General features: G+C 35.0%; 1 protein-coding gene across 11 annotated transcripts in view; it reads left to right on the top strand.

Annotated features, from left to right (window-relative positions):
* The window catches only part of dysf (dysferlin, limb girdle muscular dystrophy 2B (autosomal recessive)), a 69,045-nt gene extending 61,796 nt beyond the window's left edge, over window positions 1-7,249 (top strand). For all 11 annotated transcript variants that reach the window (XM_042727446.1, XM_042727439.1, XM_042727448.1 and 8 more), the window contains 5 exons: window positions 2,028-2,127; window positions 2,959-3,131; window positions 4,262-4,371; window positions 4,515-4,662; window positions 5,592-7,249. In XM_042727446.1, the coding sequence (XP_042583380.1) occupies window positions 2,028-2,127; window positions 2,959-3,131; window positions 4,262-4,371; window positions 4,515-4,662; window positions 5,592-5,651 (591 nt within the window). In that variant the 3' untranslated portion in view covers window positions 5,652-7,249. The remainder of the gene's footprint in view (window positions 1-2,027; window positions 2,128-2,958; window positions 3,132-4,261; window positions 4,372-4,514; window positions 4,663-5,591) is intronic.
* The last annotated feature ends 10,563 nt before the right edge of the window (window positions 7,250-17,812 follow it).

Here is a 17,812-nt window from a genome sequence, read left to right as displayed (position 1 = left end):
AAAAAGACGTAAAAAGAAAACTCAAACCGGATTTGTTTAGTGGTTAGCTAGTGACGCTAGGCCTGTCGACATCTATATCCGCACCCTGCGCTTCAGCTATGTTGCTGAAATGAAAATCTCCGGCCATGATTGAATCTGAATAGGTGATCCGCAGGTCATCCTGCGCGATTTGCAGAGGTTTAGTCTAACGCCCACATTTTGAAGGATATCACTGCAGTTGGCAGGTGTTTAATGCAATGTTTCAAAGCCAGATATGTTGCAGGCTGCAACTGGCACGCTTCCACTTACTGAATGTGGTACATGAACATCTTGTAACTGCAAGACAGTCCAGACTTCAGCCAAGCAATCTCAGGGAAAACAGTTGTGATGGACAAGGCACTTAAAGTGAGGTTTTGGCAGGCAAAAGATCAGTTATGGTAAGATTGAAGATAGCGGTTCCACCCATTAAACAGAGAGCGGCCCGCTACAGCTGTCAAAAGATAGATCCACTTTGGCTAAAGTTTGTTGAAAGCAACACACAATAGGACCGATACATAGCGAAACGGATTCTCTTGCATGAAATGTGGCCCTCGGTGATAAATTAGAAGTGAGTTCTTATTGCAGTGTTTGTTTTGATGGAGCTGTATGCGGTTGTCAGGCAGGATGTGCATACAGACGCGGCCTGTTTACCGGTGAGCGGCAGCAGTGCAGCTCTGTGAAGCGTGAGTTCATTATCCTCGTTGTGTTTGTCCGCACATCCATCACGGGTACAGTACGGTGGGAATGCTGTCACTCAGATGGAATCCCGTCTGGCGATGGGGTGCAGATTCAGGGCTGTAGTGGGAGTCGCTAACACTCTTTTCTGACTGGGATGTTTCTGTCGTTCTCGGGGGCTCTCACTCACTCTCTGTCTCTCACCCTCTTTCTAATTCTGCTTCGCACATTCACGCTATCATTTCCTCACTCTGTCTTTCTCAGTCACTGTCTTGGTCTGTCAGTTTATTTCCGCCTCTCTTTTTCTCTTAGAGGTGGTGTAGCTCATTTGTGGTGCTGGGTACTAACAGGTTGTTGGGTCAGATTTCACAAGCAAGGCACTTAGTAGTGACGTACAATATATTGATTATTGGCTGATATTTGAGATTATTTAGTATATTTATATATTGAACATTTAATTGTTAATGCTCATTTCCCCTGTTTTTACATTTAGATGACCTTAAACTCATTTAATCTTTAATACATTTAAAAAAAAAAGTGTTAAATGTAAGATTTAGCAAATACCAAAATGAATATCCATTTTTTATACTGTACAAGTAGTATTACCTAAGTTCACTTGTAGCATTTAAAATAGTTCATTTAAATGTTTGTTTTATATTTAACTTTGTTTAGACAAAATCATGTAGAATTTTAATATCAGATGTTTATCAGGTTATCCATCAGTATTACATTTTTTAACCGAAATTGCTCAGTATTGGATATTTATTTGTATAAGTTCATTTACCCTGTTTATACGCACTAATAATTAAACACTGTTACATGTTACCTTCAGCAAATCTCAAAATGAATATAATTTTGTGCATGATAGCATTTTGATGTTTAAATTCACTTGTAGCATTTCAAATGATGGATTTTGGATATTTGTTTTATTTTAATATAAAAAATTTAGATGTAATATTCTAAAAATATAAATAAAAATATTTTAAAAATATAATTTCATACCTTCCATATGTATATGTATTATCAACGCTAGCATGAAAATAATAACTGGCTTGTCACTATCAGACAGAATGGAAATATTGCACATCTCTAGCACTTAGTCCGGGTTGCTTAAAATAATATTTCAGGTTCAGTACAAGTTGGGCTCACTTGACAGCATTTGCTGCATAATGTTGATAACAGCAGAAAATACACTTTTCACGGTTACAGTTACAATAAAAATAAACACTTACAATGAAATAAACAGTTCAACTTACAAAAGCGCAATTACAATTCAGTAAGTAGTTCTTCTGTTAGTACCGCTCTCAATCTCACCATGTTTGTTTTCTCTACAGGAGCATTTTTGGAGTCTGGATAAAGTTGAAACAAAACTTGCTCCTAAACTCACTATCCAGATCTGGGACAATGACAAGTTCTCCTTTGATGATTTCCTTGGTAAGACCAAAACCCAATAGGCGTCCCTCGTGGCAGATCACTCCTCAGCTTCTCTTCCTCTCTTCCGCCACCCTCAGCAAATTCAGTCATGTTAACCTTGCAAAGCACCACAAAGCTGTTTTTCAAGCATATTTCTCAGCCTTGACATGACAGAAGAAAAATGTTCTGTGGAACTGGACCACACTGATAGGACCTTGTGTGTGATTTATTGTCATTAACCTATACCTCTGTCTTTATGGATATGTGCGTACAGGGAGATGGTTACCAAAACCTCCTTAACCTGTGTGAGGTTACCCACCGCACTGTTGTGTAGCGTGACCGTCAGCATAAATGCACTGAACAATCTTAACATAAATACATCATTCAGACCACACGAGCGCTCTATAACATCTTAACTGCTAATGTTATTATTATCAGCTGAACCTAATTTCCAGCATGTCAGCACAACTGGAAGAGAAATAAGTTATGACTCGACTCCTTAAAGACCTCTATAAAACACACTGATCTATGTACATTTGTAAAATAATTAGCATCCGACCACAATGGGAAAACCTCAAAGAAAACGACTGACTACCAGCTGCAAAGTCTGAAGGTCACAGACCTTTTTGACTGATTTTATGGGAAATGACTGAGAAAAACAAGATTAGGACACTTGCTGACTGTTGCTTCTATTATATTTGTGTTTCTTTTGCATAGATAATCTACATTTACATATATTCTTCTCTGCTAAATTTCTAGATATTCTTTCATATTTAACGTGCAGTCTTGTTTCACTGCTGTAGTGTGTCATTGTGTTGAACTTTTTGCTCCGTTTCTTCTCACTCTCTCTAGGCTCTTTGGAAATGGATCTGAACCATATGCTGAGTCCAGCAAAGTCTCCAGAAAAGTGTGGTCTTGAGATGTTCTCTCAGTCCCAGGACAAGCTGGTGTCTTTGTTTGAGCAGAAGACAGTAAAAGGCTGGTGGCCTTGTGTGTGTGACAGAGGAAATGAAAAGATACTTGCAGTAAGAGTTACACACAGACCAGGGTTATTATTGTCTTGAGAAATTCACTATTTTATTTCTTTCTTTCTTTCTTTCTTTTTTTTTCTTTCTTTCTTTCTTTCTTTCTTTCTTTCTTTCTTTTTTTTTTTTTTTTTTCTTTCTTTCTTTCTTTCTTTTCTTTCTTTTTCTTTCTTTCTTTCTTTCTTTCTTTCTTTCTTTCTTTCTTTCTTTCTTTCTTTTGATTACACTCTTTCCTATCTATTTAGTTAAGATATTTATGACACAGTACAACATACGCTATGTTTGGGCGGATAAATTTGTCAGACTGCCCTGCACTGATATAAAAAAAAGAAAACTGAAGTAATTTTCTGTAATTTGTTTTATTCTTAGTGTAATTAGCACATTTATAGTTTTATTTAGTTCTAAGTGTTTATTTTTTTTATATATATTATATATATTATATATATATATATATATTATATATATATATACACACACACAGTACAGTATATATTTTGAAAATATATACATGTATTTACATATTTTTATATTCATATAATTTATATTATATATAAATATATTTAATATATAAATATTACATATTTTTCTTAAATATATACATGCATGTGTTTGTATTTATATACACATAATAAATATACACATTACACACACATCATGTGAACAAAAACTTTTATTTTGGATGTGATTAATCGTTTGACAGCACTAATCTTTATTTAAAAAAAAAATTAAATATATGTTATATTATAAAAATTGTATTACATTATTTTATTACATTCGTACTTAAATATTCAGTTAAATATTACATATTAAGTTAAATAATTTGGTACCATTTACAATAAGGTCCATAAATTAATGAATTAACTAACATTAACCAACAATTAAAACAAAATATAAAATTATTATTTATCATTACATTATGCATTTTCCAACCACCAGCCTGTATGTCTCTTTTTCATTACAATTACATTTATGCATTTGGTAGATGCATTTATCCAAAGTGACGTACATGGCATTGCAGGTTTACTATTGATCACCTCATGACATGCATTCCTTGGGAATCAAACTCATTACCTTAGTGCCATGCTTTACTTTTTGAGCTGCAGGAAACTGAGTTTCTCTTTGTCACTCAGGGTAAGGTGGAAATGTCACTGGAAATCGTCTCTGAGCAGGAGAAAGATGAGAGGCCTGCCGGACTCGGCAGAGATGAGCCCAACATGAATCCCCATCTAGATGAACCGCAGTAAGTCAAGCACACCCATCACAATCATTGCCCTCACTAAATAACCAAAAAGTATTCAGTATTATCTTTATATTGGCCCTTAGCTCAAAGTGGGAATTAGAGAATTTAATATACGATTGCTAATATACTTTCTCTCTCTCCAGGCGTCCTGAGACCTCATTCTTATGGTTCTCATCCCCATTTAAGACGTTTAAGTTCATTGTGTGGAGAAGGTTTAAGTGGCTTATTCTGGGCTTCTTTGTACTCTTTTTCATTATTCTCTTCCTTGGAGTCTTTCTCTACGCCTTCCCTGTAAGTATCTGTGTGGATGTGTGTGATGGTAGTAATTGTGTCGATAAAAGAAGAGGATTAAAGTTTAAATAAGGGTTTCTGTGATCATGAAGTGCTTGGCTAGAGATGCGTGTCTCTGATCGTAGTTCAGGAATGCTGCATGTGTTATTCAGAACTGCAGACACACTCGTACACACACAGTCGTGCACACTGAAGACATTTCACACTGTTCTGTCTAACATACATTCATTGAAATTACATATTTTTATCTATTAGCCATACAGTATATACAATATTCAACATACATGATGAAAAAACCCAACCAATTATATTATATTATATTATATTATATTATATTATATTATATTATATTATATTATATTATATTATATTATATTATATTATATTATATTATTCAAATTATTCAAAAAATTTTAGAAATTTTATTAATCAAATAAGCAAAAAATTAAAAAATAAAAAAAAAAATTATAAAATTAAATAAAGTTAATTTAAAAAGAAAATATTTATTAAAAAAAAAAATATATGTATATATATATATATATATATATATATATATAAAGATTTCAAGCAAGCTCTATTCATTTGAACTTTGTTTTTCAAATAATCCTGAAAAAAAATTATCACAGTTTCCAGAAAAATGTTTTCATATTTTAAGATACAGTAAAGTAATAAACAATTGTTTTAAATTGTAATATTTCACACTAATACTATATTTACTGTATTTTTTATTAAATGTAGCCTTGATGAGAATAACAGACTTCTTTCAAAACATTAAAAAACTTACTGACCCTAAACTTTCTTTGATTAACTCTTTATAATATAAGTGAAGCATAAAAAATCTATTTTATTATATAAATATATCCATTTATAAATATTAATATATTATAAAACATGCTGGAATTTAATAAACTGTTATTATAATTTTTCAGAACTATGCTGCTATGAAGATGGTTGGACCCTTCAGTGGAGTGGGAAAGGGAACGCAGTGAGACTCTGATGAGAAAAAGGACATAAACCCTCACACCAATTCCCAACCACACCAAAACTCCATCCACACATCTCTGTCCATCCTACTGGAGACATCTGCTTTGCTTGTGCACGTGTCCAAGAAAAAACTGAAGGCAGGCTGAGAGAATTTGAAGTCTTTATGTGTGCATTAGCCTGTTCTAGTCCTATATGCATGAAAGTTGCATAACGTCTGTGTTTGTTTGTACATGTATTACACACCACGCTCGCTGCCCTGGTCCTGAACTCTCTCAGTATTCTCTTTAACTCCCACTTACACTTTCATCTCTCTGCTGGTTTAATCCTTTTTCATGTCTCCTGTAAAACTGGCATCTTTCTTCACAGCCAGATGCTTCTTTCTTCTTCCTTCACGCAGAGAGAGGGAGACCGAGCCATGTCGCACCACCTCTCCTCCATTCGTTCATCTCCTTTCAACAGCTCTGGCTCTTTAGGTTAAACCCTGATTTGTACCGTTAGGCTGTAAGATCCGAGACAGGCCGGTTATTAGCTGAGCCCCCGCTGTCAGCAAGCCCACCTCTCTGATTACTATCACACTCTGTTATTTTGCTTGAGCAAAATCCCCACTAAATGGACTCGGGGTCAACTGTGGGTTGGCAACATGTGTATGAATGTATGTATGTGTGTGGAATGTGGGCTGCGAGCGAGAGATAAAAGGCTCGTTTATTTGTGCAAATGTTACACTCACACCCCGGTTCCTATGTGCCTTTTTGCATTTGACTCTGTAAAGTATGAAAATGAACAGGCGCATCTGGAAGAAGTTGTCAGACTTCTAAACATGCCTGTGAAGGAGCTGTTACATGATAAAATACACAAATGACTTGTTTTCTCTCCATGACCAGGTCATGAGCTCCTCTTCTACCTAGTTCAGTTAGAAGAATCTATTGTGGTGTCACATTTAGTGAAACTGGAATCTCAAAACTTCAACTCTTTGCATCACAAATCACATTTATGTGATGGAGCTTCTCTACGAACAGGAAACGTCAAGAAATCTGGGTTAATCCGACCTAACCTGCTGGATTTCCGGAAGTGTTCACATTTTATTTTAAAAAATGAGGGCAAAAGTAGTTGAGAAGGAAGTTGATGTTTCCATAAAGTCACTGATTTGACAGTAAAAAGGATGCATTCTTATCTCTGTTACAGAAAGAAAAATATGAGCGATTACATTTTTTTTCATCGTAGCTATTTTCTGCACATCTGTGCATGGATCTACAATATCACTGATTTATGAAAGGAAAGTGAATAAGATCAAACATAAATCAAAAAGCCTTGCCTAAGCGATCTCTTGCCAAATATTGTACAGTATAATAACTGATTTATGCAAAACACAAATCCCTATGCTGAGCATCTATGAATAGTTGTCATTCATATACGAGTTTTGCAGTAAGTCTCTTAATTAGACAATCAAAATGGATAATTTTAGTTATTGAACTTTAATGATGCACGTCGTCTAATTGCCTTAAAGCTTCTGCTGTCATCTCTGATGAATTCACTGTGTTAAATCAACTGTATTTGTATCTCACTGTGTAATATGCTATGGTCAAATACATACCTATATACAGTATACCATTTTGTATATATTTATCTGTTCATTTTGAGTCAACTGAAGTTTCTTGTGCAGAGCTGTGTTGCTTTTATTTGAATTTTTTCATCAGATCCGCAGACCACCTTATGTGCAGATTTAACCTTTAAAGCCAAGCCACAACAAGCCTGGTCAGGGTGTTTGACTTGAGAGCAAATTAGAAGCACTCCAGCGCCCAGCCAGGGTTTCATGGAGCCAAGGGCAACTTACTTGCATTTCTACCAGCTGTTCTGTAAAGTGAGTGATTTAAAATATGATACAGTATATTTCTGATACAATGTTCTGAGCTCACTTTTCATTTGGTGTAGGGTACTCTTACAGTACATGGGTCTTGTTAACTCTTAACAGTGTAGGGAGGAAATGTTAAATGTTATAACGTTGTAAATCTGAGTATGACACCGTTTTGAAGTCTCTCACACTCTCTCACTCATTGTAACAAGGTTTCAAAGTATAGAAATGGCCATATCATAGTATCCAGTGCAAGTTATAACAGAGTGATAGATTTGGCACCCAGTGAAACCACATCCTCACTGTACCTCTGTGTATTGCTTCAGCCCAACCTGAATGGGACCAGTTCACTTTTGGTAGTTTGGAAGTCAGTAAGATTTTTTGTTAGCACTTTATTTAAAGGTGTCCTTGTTACACACGTCACATGTTACTATTATAATAACTATTAATTATGCATAATTACATGCAAGTAACCCTAAGACAAAACCTAATCCTAACCCTAATCCTAGCCATATAGTAAGTACATGTAGTTAATTAATATTACTCAGTACTTAGATGTATAATTACACTAACGATTACCCCTTTTTTATACATAAAATGAATACTTTAATGTAACAAGGGCACATTGAAATGATTAAAATTGACAGTATTTTTTTTTTTACATTTACATTTCTATTTCAAAATCTTCTTTTGAACTTTCTGCTCATTACAGAATCTTAACTAAAACAAAATGTGTAACTCTTTAAACAAAAATAAGAAAAAAAAATAACCTTTGCCATCACAGTAATAAAATAAAATATTTTAAAACTTTTTTTAAAAAATTTTTAAATTGTAATAATATTTTGCAATATTTAAAATTATATTTTAAATATTTTGTTATTCTGTATATTTGATCGAATAAATGCAGCCTCAGTAAACATGCATATACTGCATATATATATTTTTTAAAAAGACAATTAAAATAATCTTGTGGATATAAACTTCATCACTTTTTCAGTATTCTTTTTGCATTGTTAAAAGTAATCAGAAAACCAGGTCAGTGCACATTGTTGGTGTACAAGTGCATGAGCACAAAATGTAATCATTCAGAAAATCTATAAAGAAAGAGATGAAATCTGCACTTTTCACTAACCCGTGCGTGAACTTGTGAAGTCTGCAAAACGTTGACTGTAACTTTGTTTCAACAGTCTTCTAGTTTTCCTTAATTGCTGCTGCCTTTCTCCCACTTTATCCGTTTCTTCACTTCGCCCAGTGTAGATAACAGGCACGTGAATGTCAGGCTCGGTTTGGGTGTGTTATTTCAGCCTGGGTGAACTTCCTGTGCTCCCTGACCGCAGTCCACATTCTGCATGGGTGGGAGGCAGGAGCCAGACCCTTGTCACCACTTTTGGTCTCTCCTTTGTTTTGGGCAAATATCAGATGTCACCAGCTGAGGGGTATCTGCAAATTAGGCCCCTGATGCAAACAAGGAAAAATGTGGCAATATTGCTTAAATTGACAGTGATATCAGTACTAAATACATCTTAGCCTGGTTTAAAATAGGCCTATGAGTGAAAGTCAAGGCCTTTGTTTTTGCGTTTTAATGGGTTTTACTATGTTTGAGGCAAAGGAGTGACTTGTTCTCCGCATGGAAAAGGATCACTGGGCTTAACAGAACTTATTTTTAATGTTTCTTGAGTGAGAACATGGAAAAATCCAGACAGTCAACATCAAAAAGCCTTTCCTATAAAACCACATCTGCATTGACTGCTTTGACCTTGCCAAGAATGCCCCCAGCCGCTATCTCACCAAATCCATGTAGACAGCATTAATGGATTAATAACACCAGAACTATGGGAACATCATGGGTGCTTTAAGAAATAGATGATTTTGGACGTGGGTTCTTTGGATTTGCATTTGTTGCATGTTTATTCTCTGCCTTTATGGCAGCTAACTGCATAATAGTCTCGCTAAGTGGCCTCTTAAAGTGCATTTTGCAAGCATATACATATGTATTATCTCATTTTACACTTAATTATCAACTGAATAAACAAGGTGGAATTTTGAACTGCGAAATGGAAAAAGCTATATAATTTTACAAGCTGAGCAATCACTAGATTTTTGATGTGTTGAGTCACCTTTGTTTCTCTTGCCTTTGTTTTGACAATGCCTGAGGTTAAGCATGTTTGCTCTCTCTGAATAGTGAAATGATGCACTTATGAACATTTGCACATTTAAATTTGTAAAAAATCTGAAATTATTCTGGACATTAATGGATCATCCAACATAATCAAAGTAGTTATCAAAGGTAGATAAAGTGTGCAAATACATTGAAACATACAGACAGCACATTTAAAACACAAGCTTGATGTAAAAAAGTTCAGTTCTTTTAAGGTCATATAATACTAAGTTATGAAATGAACAGGCAGGGTTAATTGCAACTAAACCATAAAAACCATTATTGTATATTTTTTTTACATTAAAATAATCTAAAACTATATTGAATTAATAAAAGTTGCAAAAACACAAATAAATAAATAAATAAATAAAAAAAGTTCTGGACATTAATTCATCATAAGACACTGACAGCATCTTTGAGACATAAGCATGTTTAAACATAAGCAAGTTAAATTCTTTTAGGTTCATAGAAATTCATGAAATTAATAGGGTGGGTTATTATTAAAATGAAATAATAAAACATTTTAGTTAATTGAAATAAACTAAAACTATATTTAAAAAAATAAAAAATAAAAGTGGCAAAAACAACTAAATTACTAAAACTTAATATGAAAAGGGAAAATATGAAAAGAATATATATATTAATGAAAACTATAATAGTATCTCAATGATTCTAAAAACTGTAAATTGATTGTTTTTATTGCATTCACTCAATATGTTCATTATATCATTCACAAAATACTTGCTTACAAATATCTACATAATATAATACTGTAACTTGAATTGTATCTATATAATATATAATAAACATCTGTATCATATTAAAATAAGGGCTGTCAAATGATTAATCACGATTAATCACATCCAAAATAAAAGTTTTGTTTACATAATATATGTGTGTATACTGTGTATATTTATTATGTATATATAAATACACACACATGCATGTATATATTTAAGAAGAATATGTTATGTTTTTATATATTAAATATATTTATATATAATATAAAATATAAGAATATAAATATATAAATGTATATACATGTAAATATTTTCTAAATATATAATTTATGTGTGTGTATTTATATATACATAATAAATATACCCTGTACACATACATATATTATGTAAACAAAACTTTTATTTTGGATGTGATTAATCGTGATTAATCATTTGACAGCCCTAATTAAAATGTACAAATATGTTTTTTTATGTTTCTGTATGTACATACTTTTTGCTTTGTAAATATACCTTAAAGGGGTCATATGATGCTGCTGAAAAGAACATTATTTTGTGTATTTGGTGTAATGAAATGTGTTTATGCGGTTTAAGGTAAAAAAACAAACAAACAAACATTATTTTCCACATACTGTACATTGTTGTTTCTCCTCTATGCCCGCCTTCTGAAATGCATTGATTTTTACAAGGCTCAAAAGCGAGGTGTGCTGTGATTGGCCAGCTATCAAGTGTGTTGTGATTTGCCGAATGCCTCAAGCGTGTGACAGAAATGTTACGCCTCTTAACATATTGTGATGCCTTGTCCGGCCGGAGCGACGAGATATAAACATAAAACCCATTATAAATGTGATATAACATGATTTCTAGTCGTGTCTTCTTTTGGAAGGCAAAAACAAAATAGTTTCGCTTTCTCAACGGAACAACATCACACATAGCCTTGAGTGAGCAGAGGCTGGAGGCCTAGAGTGAGCTGCGGTCTAGAGTGAGCCGCAGTCAGGAGTGAGCAGAGGCGGGTGGCTTGAGGCGGATTCTACGAAGGAGCGTACCTTGTGCTTGCGGCAACCTCATGTGATGACCCCGGTCTGGACTGCGCTTTGTCCATGGTGAAAGCCAATTCGGCGATCCACAGTGCAAAGTTGATGTATTTCCTCAGCGACCAGCACGGATCAGCTCCAGGCATGACGAAGCGGATATCATCCTCTTTTGGAAGGCTAAACAAAGTAACAACAATACTAAAACTGAAACACACAGCGTCTATACGACATGGTGGCAGCAACAACAACAATACTACAACAAGAATAAAAGGTATGCCTTCTTTCTTAGCGTGAACATCTGGGTGGTGTTATGCAAATCTTCCCACATAGTTACGTAGAGATGTGGGGGTGTGTTAGAACGAGCCGTTTCAGGAGGGCGTGGACGAGTCTTAACTTTTATAAAGAATATCTCTTTGGATTTGAGACTTTAGTCTTTGCAACTTCACAGATCTTCTTTATTCACCAAGAGCTTGTAACACTCCAAAGAGAAAGGAAAATTTGAAATCGCATCATATGACCCCTTTAAATGCTGTCAGTACATCCATGTTGTACATTTCAGCATATCCAAACATACAAAATGTGCTTTAAAAATACAAATACCTACAAATACTAATGAGATTGGACTGGATCTTCACATAATTTTTTCATATTTTTTGACTTACTGGACTGGATCTTCGCATGTTTGTTATATTGGGAACTGCCATTTCATTCTGTATTCCAAGTTATTCCCGTTACAACAGGCCAGGTGGCCTTACAGTGCCCCCTCACCCTTGTTCACACATGGGAGCCACAATGGATGTGGGTTTTATGGAGCAGTGTGCATAATTGTTTGCCTGCTTCATGCATTCTGCGAGCAGCAGGGTGGTACGCACATGATGCCCTACTGAGTATTTCTTACAGACACGTCTGGCTCACAGCCTATCCTTGAGTTTGGACCATGACAATAAAAGCTCCTGCTTCAGGTCTGCCTAGTTCTCATCCACAAAACCTCCAAAACTGGCTATTAGCTGGACCTACCACAGTGCCTAACAGTAACAGTAAGCGGCAGAGAACATGATGAGAAAAAACGAAGAGAGGAGAGGAGAAAAATGCTGGGAAATGAAGTCACTGAAAAGCAATCTGAGGAACGCAAAGGCTTAATGTTATTAAGACACTGAATTAAACCTTTTGTGGTTCCAAGTTAATGAAGGCGGCAGGGTGTTAAACGACAACGGGAAAGACAAGCTCAGATGAGTCCTTACATGACCTTTAGTGATGGAAGACAAGTGTGTGGCTTGTGGCCACTTGGTTGTTACTGGCTGTATTTCAGATGTGAAGGCATCGGCCTCACATTATGATGTCTGGGAACCAAAGTCCACACAGACGGGCTCTTTCCTCTCATTGCAGCAGGAAGAAGCATTAAAGGTCAGCTAACAGGAAGTGAAAAATGCCCGTTTCTTTGAGGTTATAATACTGGAGCTTCAAGCATCTAGCCCTTTGCGCTGTCTTCTTCAGGCAGAACAATATGTTTCTTTGTTGTGGGAAATTGCATTGTAATCCCCAGTGGTATTTGGTTTTACCACTTTTTTTTTTATCCAAGCTTCAAATGTGCCCACAATTCTTTTGTTTCCAGCAAAACAGTGTGCTAAATAACAGTTAGCACCAGTAGTGTACAATGTTCCCATTTACAATTATAGCTGAAAGCCCTCTATTAAATTTACAGAGATTTTCATTTTAATTAGGGAAACATCTGAGCAGCTGACCAAACCTTCATAAACACCACATTCTGGTGGTTTCCGATCAGCTGGGAGGGCCATTTAAGTATGTCATTTTCATGTTGTATTTCTACAGACAGATCATAAAAATGACCTCCAGCGTCTACTTTTAATCTACCCTCTCCATGCAAATCCCATTATGACTGATGTTCAGTTCTGTTAACGGTTCTTCCGCAGATATGGACAGAATGCCTTTCTGAAATATTTTGACAATGCTACTGAATCTATAGCATGAAACGGACAGAGCGACCAGTGTAACTCAATTCACAAACAAAAGACTGTTACTAGCCACATCTTTTAAGTTAATCAAAAACGTACAGTCTAGTTGTTGAATGCATACTCTAAGAAGTTCTTGTTAGTAAATGAAACACATGCAGTGTTGTTTCTTCTGCCTCCTACAGTATATGGCTACATATTCTTGATTAATTAATATTCTGATTAATAATATGATAAATATAACCAAAAATATTCCACAGCAGCTTTGTTGAGTTTTCTACGTTTTACATGGATTTAATATTAAAATGATATAATCATTTGGCTTTTTTTCATAAATGTAAAGCATTTTTTTTCCAAATATTTATTCCTTAGAAGAGAACCACCGAGCAACCAGAACCAGAAATGTTCAAATCTTGACTATTCATATCCCTAATGATGAGCTGAACATGTGTCTACATATTGATACAAATGTTACACTGGCTTTCTGCATGACCTAAAGTTTGATCAGCATGACACTTCCAAATCCACCACACAATTTTCTCAGAAGCTTTCCTAAACCAAAGACAAAAGACTATGGCATCAGTGGTGTTTTACTAGCAATTTTTGCAATAATTTCTGGACAGGACATTGCAAAACATGCAAAACAACGAAAATGCTATACAGTGTGGTGAAGGTACTGTTTTTTCAAGTAATAAAGTGGTTAACATCTTTATTACCATTCAGAGAAATACTGGAATACGCTGGAATGCTGTCCAGTCTGAAAATGTGGCTTGGAAAAGTTTGTGAGTCATGTTAATTGCACTTTTTATTTTTCTAATCAATTTATTACAATTTCTGTGACTCTTTCTTCTTGTATGCTGCCTCCAAAAAGAGATGACCTGTGAACTTTATGAATCATAGCATCGCAAAACACTTTAATAGATCAAATGACTGGCAACTCACATTACTTTGTGATATAATATCCTGTCGCTGTTTGATGTTCTTTTTTTTTGTTTCACATTTGTTTCCAGTTCTGCAAAAATGCAGTTACCTCCAAATTTCCTTAACCTTTCATTCACCTCTATAAAACCGAGGGGAATGGTATCAGTGAAAAAATGTCAAAAACAATATTTCTGGATTTTATAGCAGTGATTATTATGTTTCATAAAAGAAATTAATTTAGGATTTGTGTGTTACATCTGCCAACCAGTGAGCCCACTACTTCATTTCCCCTCATTTTAGAGGGGGAAAATCTTTTGGTATTATTCCCTGTTCAGAATCATTAGGGCCTGGTATGTGGAGCTTGTAAAGTTAAAATTGTCTGACTTTCAAAGAAGACTTTCAAGGCATGGTGTTCAGGCTAAAAATGATCAAAAAACGAGGTATTGATTCCATAATGGCAGTGAAATCTGTCACTCCTCCACAACAGTTAGTGTTTGACCTGTAAAGAATGCCTTTGAATCCAGAGCAAAGGAATTCGCCTTGAGCCAGTGCTTCTATAATGAAAAAGACTAACACCTTACGTGTCAGGGGTTATTAAATCATAACCAGGAGTGCTTTTTTTCTAACAAGTTTCAAACATCAAAAGTATGAGCTGTATGAGTGTTGCGCTCAAAAGGAGAGTGTCAGCTAATCGTAGTTCTACGCAGAACTATAAAATCATAATGAGCTCTGCTACCCGCACAATCACCCTTTGCTCCATTCTACCAAACATAATCAAACAATGTCTTTAGAATCAAATTAAATTCCATTAAAACCATAATGGGATTACACTTGTTTGCGGTCATGTTTAGAAGCGAGAAACAGCACCACCCTTCTGCTATTTAGTCCTCAACACACCGTCATTATCTCGTCTGTACTTGCACAATACTGTCTAAATAAATTTGCTTGTATTTCTTGTTGCAACAGATGTTTATATCTATTTTTTATTTATTTATTGTGCAACATTTTCAGCATCTTGCTAAAAACAATTCACATTGCAGTTTATCAGCCAAGCACTTTAGATTGACATTGTGTTGTATCTATATTAAATAGGCCTACCCTACACATAAAAAGCTAAACCAGAAGCAAAATGCACAGCACCGGAGCTCCATTGTGTTTTTTTCACAAAACCATAATTCACTAATAAGGTTTCACAGTGAGTGTTTCCTAATTATAATTATTGAATGAAAGTCATTTTTATATGTGTGAGCTGTTCCCTACAGACTTAGGGCTTTATAAAGCACCCTGTAATTGCTCTTGTCAATTACACTCATAAAAAAGCCAAGTAATAATATTCTATGTGCCAACTGTACCTTACAGACATGAACGTATTTTGTAGGAGAAGATATTTCTTTAATGCTAGCCATATGAGCACATAATAAAAATAAGATCCCACATCTAAAATCATAAAGTCTCAATGGTTTTTTGTTGTCGTCAAAGCAGGTAAAGCATGGCAATTATGGCATCATTATTGAAATCTACTTGTTCAATAAAAGAACAAGGAATCAGAAATCCAGTTATACATTGTGAACCTTTAAGGAAGAAATTTTTGAAAGAAAAAAAAGAAATGTTTTTTATATATATTTTAATATTTGGTTCATAGTGTTAAGCAGCATGAGAAAATTAATAACTAAAAGTTCAGTAATTCAGTCAGATTAGGGGAAAAACGGCTCAAACTGATTCATAAGCACCCAGTGTTGGGAAGGTTACTAGTGTAGTAGTGTAACTATTTTAATTAATTTATTAAAGTCATGTAACTGACTACATTCGATTACTTTTTGATCACTTTTCTAAATTTCTAATGTTTTCAACTGTTCATCATTTTGAAACATATAAACCAGGCAGGGTTATCTTTACAGTAGTATTCAACTCTGATTACTGTCACTGTCAAAATCCTTCATCACTTGAATTAAGATTATAATAATCTAATTTGAATGCACGGCCACCACAAAATCACACTTATTTTGAGATTATCCTGAGGTTAAATACAGATTTAAAACCATAACAAGAAATAGTTTAGTAGCTACGATACTGTTTTTGAAATCGGATCTTTGCATGGTTATTACAGGAAACACTGGCATCTAACAATAGCTTGGAGTAAAACAGTTAATCTTAAAAAATAAAGCATATATATATATATAAACTCAAATAGGAAATAAAACAGTTATTGAATAAGCATGTGTCCTATTCTGTACAATAAACTCTCCTGAAACATTGGTCTCTCATATTTTAGAGCAGTCACTGCAATTTCTGAAAAAAATCAATTAAATCTGTATGTACTGTAGGAGTGTTTGAAGAAAAAAAACCCAGATGTAACCCCTTTGTAATCATTAACATTTTCATAAGAAGGCCAAACTGTCATTTAATTACACTTTTTCTGTAACTGCAACTGATTACAACTACATTTATTTTGTAATGAAATTATGCAATTAAATTACATGTACTGTAACTAGTTACTTCCCAACACTGTAAGTACCCTATAAGAACTGGCTTCACTGGTCGTGCTATATGTTTCTTCAAGTAATTTGCTCAGGAATCAATTAAGCAATTTGCTCACTAAAAGAAAGGGCAGACAAGTTTGCTTCTGAATCAGACTTCTCTGATTGCTCTGTATGTTTCAGGCAGAGTATTAATGCCAAGAACACTTTCAGAGTATTTTGGTATGGTGCTCCGTCCACACTGGCAAAATAATGCAAGCTCAAAAACTGTTACTGGACCTAAATGTCATGAAAATCATTGGGTTCTGGTATTTTTTATTTTTTTTTGCAAGTGGAACCGAGGTTTTAAATAAGAACGGGTTCTCGGTTTCCAATTCCTACTCCCAACTCTTCTGGGGCTGATGTTATTCAATCAAACCACTGTTCAACACTGTCTTATCCCCCTCAATCTAAAACAAAGCCCATCATCCTCCAGCAACGCTGACCCCACCAACTCGAGCAGTGTGCTAGTGTTCACATTCTGTTTTCAGGAATCTGTGTGGTTACGATGACGCCATGGACTTTTGAAATGGAAAAATCTGCAAGAATCCTTTATGACAACAGCATCTCTTTTGCCGCATGTTAAAACATGAGGGATGGAGAAGAGAGGGTGAGATGAACCTTTAATGCCAAGCATAAAATGACAGGCAACTTTTCACCAAGAAATGAATCCAGAAAGGGAGAGAATCAGCTCCCAGTCCTGGTCCCAGTGGGGTTGGAAAACAGCAAAATCTCTTTGCTGTCTCGCTCTTTTTTTCTCATTTGAGTCGGCCTTTCAAAAGCTGTGATTCTGGCACCAGTTGGTTGCAAAGCGGGCCTAATGGCTACTCGCCGCCTCTGATTTTCCGTAAGTCGTTCCCAAAAGGCCACAAAACATTTCATTGCATGCTGGGTTAAGACGTTAGAAGTCGAGGTAATGTGCAGAATATGGTCCTTTACAGTCTGGCAGAGACCCAATAATCAACCCGGAGAACCAATCAA

The sequence above is a fragment of the Cyprinus carpio genome, chromosome B7 (genome assembly GCF_018340385.1).
Source record: "Cyprinus carpio isolate SPL01 chromosome B7, ASM1834038v1, whole genome shotgun sequence".
In the NCBI taxonomy this organism is placed as follows: Eukaryota; Metazoa; Chordata; class Actinopteri; order Cypriniformes; family Cyprinidae; genus Cyprinus; species Cyprinus carpio.
The sequence above is the reverse complement of the archived record's forward strand: the minus strand, read 5'-3'. Positions and strand labels throughout refer to the sequence as shown.